General features: G+C 37.5%; 1 protein-coding gene across 1 annotated transcript; it reads right to left on the reverse strand.

Annotated features, from left to right (window-relative positions):
• Positions 1–5,801: 5,801 nt before the first annotated feature.
• Positions 5,802–8,395, reverse strand: LOC121967568 (cationic amino acid transporter 6, chloroplastic-like). Its single transcript, XM_042517876.1, has 4 exons — positions 7,938–8,395; positions 7,632–7,854; positions 6,899–7,229; positions 5,802–6,757 (listed from the first exon to the last, which is right to left on the reverse strand). The coding sequence occupies exons 1-4, from the start codon at positions 8,302–8,304 to the stop codon at positions 5,945–5,947; spliced, it is 1,734 nt and encodes a 577-aa protein (XP_042373810.1). The 5' UTR covers positions 8,305–8,395; the 3' UTR covers positions 5,802–5,944.
• Between the last annotated feature and the right edge of the window lie 2,872 nt (positions 8,396–11,267).

The raw sequence follows: 11,267 nt of genomic DNA on the forward strand, positions 1-11,267 counted from the left end.
CGCTCGGCTCGGGTTATGAGATATCAGCAGAAGCATGTCTGATGATTAGGCCGTACACAAGATCGCACGATGGAGGATCTCGCTGTCACATCATGGAGAGGTGGATACAGTAACGGTATGGCCTTAGTGATGTCCTTCTGATAGACCCATACCTGGGCATGATCGAAAGCAGGTGATCGCTTCGATTGGCGTGCTCAGGCTTCTTCAATAGGTCTATATAAGGCCCCCATTTCTTCACCGGAGGTACGCGAGTCTGGATCCTGAGGCCACCTTTTTGTTATTCCTCGCCTGACTTGAGCGTCGGAGGGCCGTCGCCGGGACACCCCTCCTGGCTCGGTTTTTGCTGCAGGTTCGCCGGAGCATTCGAGGATTCAGCAGGGAGCGCCACGTGCCCAGTGTCCGTTGACTCCTGGTTCGGACAGGATCAGACCAAATGATTGAAATCCATCTGTGGAAAGTCTCAATCTCACATTACGTGATTCCATTGCAAAGGAGGGAAATACAATATCAAGATGTTTTCATGTAGGGAAATCACAAGGATGACACATTATACCTCCTTCGTGCTTATGCACATGATGTCACATCATGTGGAAAGCTGTAGCGGCAGATGCATACAAGCGTTAAAGTCTAGCAGTTAACGAAAAGTAATACATCATTTTCAAGCAATATTTTTCTTCTTCTTCCCTGATATACGAGTATGATGCTTATAATGAGGGTGAGTATAAATTCTATATTCAATTAGTTCACTGTCTTCATTCTAAAATATCATATAGTTGTTTATACAATAATCAATCTTCTCTACAGGCAAACATAAACCTCGAACTAATTTTTTTATAGTATAGAAGTTATCAGTCATTATGTTATCAGTAGAGAGCAACTCTGACATCATTTAAGATATGTCATCGTAACATCTTTCTGAAAAATAATGTTCTACTTTCATATTCAATAACCTTACAATACCAGATAGTTGAGAATGACCAGAACAAATGTCTTCCCACACTTCTCTTTCACTAGCCTTTAACATTTCATATAGTTTAATCCTGTCTGAAAGATGGAGATGGGCGCGCTGGGAAGGTGGTTGCAACGTTGATCGGGCGAAGACCTCTGGGTTGAATCAAAAAATTATGGGTTGGTGTGATATGCTCCCTGCACACACTTGAATGAGCCTTTGTCGACTCATATTCCAAGACTCAGGCCATTTGGGCCTTTCCAACGAGTAATCCACTAATGATCACAAATCTAGTACAAATAGAGAAAGTGTAACAACTTACACTTTCTGATGCAATAATAAGTAAAAATAATATTTAAATTATATTGATAAAGTAAAGTTAATCTTAAGATGACTTGTTGTCAGAGATTCCTTCGACGCTTGAGAAGTGTAGCCTAATGTAAGATGAGCATAGAAAGAATAGTGGCTGCTTCTTCAAAGAGAATGTTATCATTTTTTCTTGAACATCTAGTCTCCTTTTATAAATGAACATATTCTTATCAGATCCATTGAATTCAGGATAAACTTTTCGACTTTGAATCTTACGGATAATTCTGTAGAGAAAACTAATTAAATAATTTAGATCTTATCCGTTGCTTCGATTCAGTATGATTTGATTTGATCTAGTTCGGTTCGGTCTGGTCCAGTTTGGTTCGATTCACTCCATCCACTTAAGGCGCCTCCAATCACTAGTTCGACACAACAATCTTCCGGATGCCATATCTTTTAACTTTGGACTCAAAATTATGCTCTGTCAGTGGTCATACATGTATGATTTGAAGATCTACGTATATATCTACAACACAAAGTTAGAAAAATATATGCATGAACAGTTATATATATATTTATGAGATAGGTATTGTCTTACCAAGACTAATATCTAGTCTTAATCTCAACTTAGATTTCTAAAATGAATATAATTTAAACAGCGCCTATAGTCCCACTAGAACTCATCCTCACCGAATCTCTTTCCTCTAGTGTTTACCTCCACTTACTATTCACAGACTTATTTGATTTTTATCTCTTGACTCTCTAAGCCTTCCTGTTAGATACACTATCTGGACTTCAGCTAGTCGTTTAGTCCTCCTTGACCTGACTTCTTACCAACTGTCTGGTCCTCTCTGACCCAGCTGGACTTCCTGCCAATCATCTTATCCTCTCTGAACCAGCTAGACTTCCTGCTAGTCTCGTCTGATCCTCCCTGACTCAACTGGACTTCAACATAGTGTCTAGTCCTCTAGATCCATTAAGTCTTTAAGTCCTACACACTTGGTAAACATATTAGATCACACATTATCTAACTTTAACCATTTGTCATGTATCAAAATCTGAGTTTAATTATTAGTATTGCTGCACCAATAATATATGAGTTGTTGGTGACTATTAAATTGAGAATTAAAAACATAATTTATTCTTCCACATATTGAACTTGTAGTATGTATCAACCTAAATCACAAAATCACAAACTATAATATCTTTCATTTTTCAACAAAAAATAATAAAGTTTAAAATTATCTTAGATGTAAATATACTAACACTAAAATAACAAAAATGATTATGCCGTGTTATAGATCAAAATACTAACTTAACATACATCTAAATTCATTCATATAAAATAGTATATAGGTATTGTTTAATAAATTATATTTGAAAATGTGTAGTCAAGCCGAAGAAGAGCAACAAATGCAGTATACTAAAAAAATAAAAAAAAATAACTAAAATTAATCACAAATAATGACAAGGTAGGACAAATTCATGACAGGACCAAGATAGCAGCCACAGGTTCATGGCTGGCCAAGCTGGCGCTCGGATAAGTTGCTGGCTGCGTGTTGGCGACCAACCACATGTTAGTGGCCTGCCACACTACCAGCTGCGGCTAACAGGTGCTGGCCGCCCAAGCGGCGGCCAGCCAAGTAGCTAACCACGAGCTAGTGGCTGGCCAAGCAGTCGACCATGGGCTGGCGGCCAGTCGCAAGTTGGCGGCCGACTAGCAACCAACCACGAGTTGGTAGTCAACCAAGCCACTGCCCATGTTTTGGTGGCTAGCCACACTGCCAACCACAGCCAATAGCCGTCGGCCGAGAACTTGCAGTTGGCTAAGTCGTCGACCGACAACCTGCGATCGGTCAAGCCGTCGGCCACTAAAACATGGTCCGCTAGCCACTGCCTACGTCGAGAAGAGGGAGAGATGTCAGGGCGGAGAGAACTTACCGGAGAATGGCCAGTGTAGTTGGAGATTGGGGATGAAGAGAAGCCACGCGTATAAGAAAAATCAAGGCCATGCCCTAGATTTTCACTTGGACTTACCGACTGAATGTATTTCAGTCGGTATTCCGACGGAATTGAATTTCCATCGGTACCCATGTTCTATATTTACCAATAGAATCACATTTCGTCAGTAAGCGCTTTTGATATTCTTGACGGAATAGGGTTTTGTCTGGGATTATTGATGGAATTGTATTTTTGTCGGTGATCTTGTGGAAACTAGGGTTTTCAGGAGCTACGGTCCTTGGCTTCCCGATGGAAACCATAATCCGCGGTCAAGGATTCTCGATAAAATATGAGTCAGTAATCACCAACGGAATAAAATTTTGTCAGAAATGCCATCACTAATCTAGGATATTTTCATAGTGTTGGTAAACATTTAAATGGTATGTTAGAATTTTTTTTTAAAAAAATCTATTCTAAATCTTATATCCACATTAATTTTTTTATTTTACTGATTTATTTCAACTTTTGATGAAAACTAGTTAAAATAATTTTAATTAAGTTAATTTAAAATTTTAATCGATGTGGCGACTTGATTTATTATTATTATTATAAGTTAATTCAAAATTTAATAATTTTAATTAGCATTGCTACAATAATATTAAATTAAGTTTTTAAAATTAAAAAACAAATAAATAAATTTGAATACTTTTAGCTAACAATAAAATAGTTTTAATCTAAATTACTTTAAAATTATTATATGTTATATTAATTTTGATCATATAATAGTACTAAAAAATATATATATATTTAAGAATGAAAAAAATAGGATGCACACTTTTTTATATGTATTTTTTAAATTTGTGAAGTTGATAATAACAAAAATAAAGAATGCCCTTTAATTTTTTTTATTCTCGTCGTTAAGCTAGACATAGTTTTTTAAATATAACATATTAATTAATTCTCAATTTTTAGCACAATATATATATATATATATATATATATATATATATATTTATTTATTTATCTTTTAGTGTAATAAATAGTTTCCACTCTAATAAGGAAAATAGTAAAGGCTGGAGGTGTCATTGTGATCCGTCGTCCTTGTTCTGATAATTCCATTGTTTAGATACATTTGTTTCTCTTGTATAATTGTGTTCTCCATTTATGACTCTTAACTCTCTTGCTTTTTTTATAGTCTATTTTGTCGATTTAGGTTGGAGATACATGCTCGGAACACTTGCTAGGAGAGGGCAGAGGACGATGCACACCATCAAGGATGATGCACAAGCCTTATAATGCGAGCAACCTAGGCCAAGTTAAATTACTTATGATCACTTTTGGTCTTGATCCACGTGTTAAATTTTATATTAAATTGCTTATGTTAGTTAGTGTTATTAATTGTATCTTTAGTTTCATGATTTGTCTAGAGCTTTATTAATATTAGTTTCTTCTTTAATCTCCTTCTGTATGGTGTTATGTGTCATGCCATATATTACTAATATCACCTTTGACATGCATCAAAAGGCATGCCGAGTTTGTTTGATCCACTCCTTATTTTAATTTAGGACCAAGGGCAAGAAAATAGATAATAGCCTTTGCATAACATCTAGAATAACAAAACCTAATAAACTTTTCTTCATTTTTTGTAATTTTTTTAGTGTGTATATGAATTCCTGGTATAATAATTTCTTGGATTGGAGGAGGATTTCTAATTCATATGAAAAATTTGATAAGTGTAAGCTCTTTCAATTCTTTTAAATATAAGTTTGTGAAGTAAATAATCACATTTTCTCTGATCTGTATCTTTTTTCATCATTCTGATCATGTCCTTGAAATCGCCTAATTCCTTAGCACATGACTATCAGAGAGCTTACCTGAGCTATCAGTACTGCAAAACGATGCAACCGATTGATTTTGATGGCATTGCTTTTGACTGTGTAAAAGGAAAGATTTATTTATTTGCATCTTATTAATATGAATATCATCATTAGGCTGTTATGGTTCTCATTCATATAATGACATTGATTCGTCTGGTCCCTAGCTGCTATATCCAAGGACATTTATACTTCTGCCAAGGTTTCACTTGACAGTATTCAGTGGGTTCCACGACAGCTTACAGCCATAAAGGCGAGGAACAACAGTCGGCTGTGGATGCGGTACTTGTAAATCAAGTTGGAAAACTAACTGTAAGCCACTGAAAAGTAGAGTGGTGACTTGGACTGCTCTGCCAAACTGATGCTGTGCTGTCAGTATTTTCACTTATGGTCCATCAGCTCAAACGTATAGTGGCCCGGGCATTTCTATCCTCACTTCAGTTAGGATTCCATATTTTATCATCAAACTCACCGTGCACGGTGGTCCTTAATTATCCATTTTATTTAATATGAAAAAGGTTTGAAACACGAATGTGGATCATGCAGTAGCATAAATTTGCTATTCTCTGTATATTATTCACTTATTATGAAGTTAAGTTAGAACTGCTTACATTTCCTCTGAAAGTTATGTACCAAATTTAATATGAAAACATTGTTCAGGAAAGAATTAATGATGAGATCGAGTTACAATCGATAGTACTGAGTCGTCCAAGCACTCCAACATTCCGTGTTTAAAGTTTGATATAATGGATTATTGTAGGAAAATGCTCATATGGAAAGCCTGCGCTAGTTATTTTGCTTTTGCTTTCGTTTTGGATTTCGTTTTGGGTATGTGATTCTTACAAAGTGGTCAGCTAGCTAGCTAAAACACCTATACTACGTCGCCTTTGGCATGCTGCTGCTGTTTCTGAAAAGATTGCTCGACATGATTGCCCTCAGAAGTTGATCCCCTTTCGACCCCCATCTCCTCTGCGTGAAACGCGGAGTGGACACCGTACAACGCGTAGAACAACGTGACGAGGAAGCTCCACAAGCCAAACCTGAGAAAGGATCTCTTGTCTAGGCTGGCCATCAGAAACACACTGAGGAAGATAGAGGCCGCTGCCGGCCATGGCATGAGTGGGACAGCCCACTCGGCAGTGCCGCCCTGATGGCACGGCATCTTGCAGTGGAATAATGCAGTGATGCCGATGGTGGAGATGCCGAATAAAGCGAGCCCCCAGTAGTTCCCTTCGTTCAGCTTCCACGAGAGGGAGAAGCCGATAGAGAAGGAGGTGAGCAGCGCAAGGAACAGTAAGGTGGGGCGGGGGTCACTGCTGTCGAACAACTTCACATAGCGCCTGTAGACGAGCGCGTTGGCCACTAGTAGGAACACCAGCAGAGTCCCGATCGATATCATCTCTATAACCACTTGGAGATCTGTGAAGAGCGCAATGCATGCGGTGCATATCCCTAAGAAGATGGTGGCGTTGATGGGAGTCCCCGTGGAGGGATGCACTTTAGCCAACCAAAATGGCACGAGATGAGCCCGACCCACAACGCACAAGTACCTCGCCTGACCAAGCATGGCCACCAGCAGCGAGGCGATGATGCCCAAGCTTGCTCCCACTCCCACAAGGTTGCCCATCCATTTCCACCCCACTGTGTTCCTGAAGGCCGCCGCGAAAGAGGCATCGCTCAATATCTAAACAATTATTCATCAACCAAACTAATTAACTGAATTTACTGGAGTAGTGCACTGGCCTGGACTGGGAAATTAAGCTATATATATATAATATGTGCTAATTAATTAATTAATTAAGCTATATATATAGAATTAACCGACCTCATTGTAGGGGATCATGGAGCACAAGGCTAAGGCCATAAGGCAGTAGAGAGTGGAGACGATGAGCACTGAGCCAGCAATGCCGATGGGAAGGCTCTTGGATGGGCATCTGATCTCCTCTGCCATGGTCGAAACGGAATCATACCCAAGGTAGCTCACATACACTATGGCTGCACCATCGAACACGCCTTCCACACCAAAAGGAACCAATCCTTTGGGTTGGATCAAGTTTTTATGGTTTCCGTTAGCGAAGCAAACGACGATGATGAACACAAAGAAGATTACATGGAAGGCCGTCATCACAATGTTCACAATCGAGCTCTCCTTCGTGCTGATAATTAACAAAAATAAGTCATAATTAAGTGACTAGGAAGCTAGAATATAGTTATGTGCAGAGTTTAGTGGAGATCAATTCAACAGAGTTTAATTTCCAGATCATATATATATAGATCACTGCAACTTGTTAATTAATTCCTCTTGAGCTACTTAATTAATTCAACTTTGTTGTTTTATAAAAAATGACTGAATACCTATAAAATTAAGGTACGTAAAAGAACCTTCCATGAGCTGACTCCCACTATCTCATAAGCAAACAAAAGTGCAGTACTTATTGAGTTCGTGCATGCCACCAACAAGAAGGTAAGAAAGAGAAAAAGAAAGAAGAAGATCGATATTGGAAATCAAAATTAAGGTAGCATTAATGAAAATAACTAAAATAGATATATATATATACCTGTGGCACAAACAAACTGTGATGAGAAGCACAAGAGCAACAGCAGGGAAATCAAGTGAGTTATAGTCTTTGGGCAGTCCCTCCACCTCCACTCTCCACAACTTCGGATCGCTCACCCCAAAAGCCTGGCTCAAGTACTCCGTGAAAGTCCTCGCCACCGCAGCGTTCGACAGCACGTACTCCATCAAAATATTTGCTCCCCCAAAATAACCTACGAACTCTCCTATATATTTTCCATGCATAATTAATTAATTTATTGAATTTAATTTGTTGTTAATTCTACGTATATGACAAAGTAAAATTTACCAAAGGTTACTCTGAGGTAGCTAAAGGCGCCGCCGGCGACCGGAATCGCGACGGCAAACTCGGTGTAGCACATGGAGGAGAGGAAGGCGGAGGTGCCGGCGACGAGGTAGGAGAGGAAGACGGAAGGGCCGGCGACGTCGTGGGCGGCGCGGCCGGTGGTGACGAAGACTCCGGCTCCCAGCATGCCGGCGACGCCGAGGGCGACGAGGTCGTACCACTCGAGCTTGCGCTTCATGTCGGCGCCGGACCTTTGGCGAACTTGGTTGAGCTCTTGGTCCGGCGTCCATGTCACGAACATCCTTCTTCGGAGGCGTTGAGGGGTTTGGGAGAGACCATGGAGGAGGGTGGAGCAGTGCGTGGTGGCCATGAATAAGTTCCTTTTCTTTTTTTTGGGCTAACTATTTACACCCATGCAAGGCCAAGGCCCTCCCTTGCCTGCCTTTATACTTGATCATCAAATTAGGTAGCAGGATGTGTATCTTTATAATCATCTCCTGAAACTAATTAAAGAATCAGTAACCAATTATATATCATCCAGAAAATTTCAAGGGGGTTTATAATTATTTGCTTATCCTAGAAAGCATTTACATCTTTAGCTGCAAAGGTTACCCATAGTTTTGGTCCATTTCGCATATACACACACACACTTTTGCTATTGGATTAGTAAAGCTACACAGTTTGTTTGATCACATTTGTGTCAAAATAGAGCCACACCACACTTTGTCTAGTCTAATTAATGAATGTCTAATTAAAGTATGATTCCATACACTTGTTCTCTTGCTTTAACTCTCCAATTGTTTGTTACTATATATTGACATGTTAAATGACCACACACACCTTCTTTTGTCCTACTGCCTTGTTTAATTTGTCAAAGAAATTTTGCATGGTGTTCTTTTCATTTAAGTTATTTCCCACACCAACATGTAATTACCTGTACAATTTATTTATTTATTTATGTTTAATATAATACTTTTGGAATGAGAAATACTGAAAGAACAAAAAAACATTAATACATCACTTAGTAATTTATAACCACTGTATGTATAACATAGTCAATTGATCGAACCGCGTACTGACCGACAAATTAACCCAATGTATATATCAGGTTAGACTGACTTAGATCCATTTGCCCATTGTGCATTGTCTTTAATTAATTAATTGGTTAGTCCTTTGGCATAATTTTTTATCAGTCCATTCACAATTATTTATATGTTCTGTGTAGACAAAGTGTTTTTCTATTCAGAAAACATCATTATAAGTTATCCGATCAAGTACTCTTGCAACCTAGCAGTGGTATAACATCTGTGTGTCTTCTTTTGAAAAGGAATACAGATACCAGTGCTTTCAATAGTGTCATGCATGAAGAATTATTGGAGATCACAAAGCTAACATGAGATCTTCTTGATTCATTAAATTATACTAAGATTAGACATTTGATCAATGAAATGTAATCTCTCAATTAGACGTGATTTGTTGGCCGGAGAATCTAGCATCGAGGGACTTTTGATGACAAGATCAGCTAAGCTATTGGGCTATAATTGAAGCTAGGTAGCTCATTCATGGAATAAGCTTTCAACTGTTTGTGTGACATTATGTGCCCTCCCCTTTAGGTCATGGAGGTGGCTTTTTGAGAAGTGACCAGGGGAAAGAGAGGTTGAAGGGCATGCTTGTTTTAAGCATGCGAGAATAAAAGTACTAATACCCTTCAACCGCATTGCCAAAGCATTAATTTCACTAATTGTTATTGTCAAAAAAAAAAAAAACAATTCCAATGAATTTGACTGTCCACATGTCAAGCTTAATTTGACTGGATCTTCAAATCAAACTTTAATTCTAATAAAAAAGATTAGACAATTAATTGGACATTTTTATTGTCATCATCATGTCGTGATTGAAAAAGAGAAGAAACCTTCCAACTCTTCTATCACTTATATTTCACTATTAGATAGATGCTTAAAAGCCATTGGAGCACCTCCAATGGTTCATCTTTCTCATCGCCATTTATTGCGTTCTTTGACTCCAACAATGAATTGTTGGGGTTACTTTTTTAGATGCAAATCTTATCGAAATCTTAGATTGATATCACTTTTCTTGTATATAGTAATCGAAAAAACTTCTCAGTCTCATATGTGAAAGAGACTTTATTACTTACTTTTTCTAGGGAAGAAAAGAAGAGTAAACGTTTTATAATCCTGCCTTCAATACTATAAATTTGTGTCCATTCATTTTAAACAAATTCGTATAAATTTATTTTAAAAAATTAAGGATGCTTACTTGAAATTCTTTTTGTTAAAAAGCAACTCTAAAAATAGTAAACATTAATAAAAACATCTTTTTAAACCAAATTTTAATAGAAATAAGCAGTAAACATTTGTTTGTGCATTAGTTAATTAAATAGAAAGTGTACCACTCCTTCATTTAGAGTTCTTTAAACATATTTTAACATTTGCTAAACCTTTACAGTTGGTAGAGCATCTTTATCTTGACAAGCACTATGAATAACTAAATGCAATTATGAAAATCAATTTAGTAACATTGGATGGATCATGGGAATTCAACTCACATGCCTGGTAGTTAATTATGATAATTTGAACTAGCATCTTGGGTTGTTATGTATTAATATGATATGGATACTTAAAATGAATCATATTTTATAATTTGATATTAATTCCACTTTTTCTTTAAAAAATATCTTTTCTTTTGACTCTACTTGGATCGTGTACTCGAGTATAGGTTAGCTTTAATTCTTTTATGTGGATTGAGATGTAATCAAATTTCCAACATAATCCACAACCTTCTTCACTAAACCTTCAGTTGTTGCTTTCAACTTTGGTATCAAACTTTAAAGCTAAGAATTCAACTAGGGGAAAACAGCCCTCGTGTAACATTACTCTAACAAATAGAAGTATAGGGACTAAAGTTGGTCAAAAACTGTTCGTGTGTGATGTAACCCTGTAAATGGGGGAAAAAGGGTAGCTATGAAAATTAAGATCCTCACCTTTTGAGTATTCATAATGAGCCTATTAGATTGTGATGGGTTAGTCAACATATATGATTCACGTGGTCTGCATAATTGTTGTGTCACTTCTAATTATAAAGGATTGGCACTCTGATATAACAAAAGAAATTGTTAAGTTGTGAGTCTAAAAAGACTGATTAAACTATCAACTCGAGAGGAATACTAAAGCAAATAATTCAAGGAGAAAATAATATGATGAGTTAGGCTCAGTTATTATCCGAATTGGTCTTGTTCAAACCAATGTCAAGTCTATTCCAACCTCAAATCAACATGGATTAAAGCCTAAAATTCATGTCTACTAAGTCCATTCC

The sequence above is a fragment of the Zingiber officinale genome, chromosome 3B (genome assembly GCF_018446385.1).
Source record: "Zingiber officinale cultivar Zhangliang chromosome 3B, Zo_v1.1, whole genome shotgun sequence".
Taxonomy (NCBI): Eukaryota; Viridiplantae; Streptophyta; class Magnoliopsida; order Zingiberales; family Zingiberaceae; genus Zingiber; species Zingiber officinale.

What these genes read in the sequence shown, in the direction of transcription:
- LOC121967568 (XM_042517876.1), bottom strand. Translation starts at nt 8,304, where the DNA reads ATGGCCACCACGCACTGCTCCACCCTCCTCCATGGTCTCTCCCAAACC. An exon ending in CTACCTCAGAGTAACCTTTG is followed by an intron (nt 7,855 to 7,937) that starts GTAAATTTTACT and finishes GAAAATATATAG; the next exon opens with GAGAGTTCGTAGGTTATTTT. An exon ending in ACAGTTTGTTTGTGCCACAG is followed by an intron (nt 7,230 to 7,631) that starts GTATATATATAT and finishes GTTAATTATCAG; the next exon opens with CACGAAGGAGAGCTCGATTG.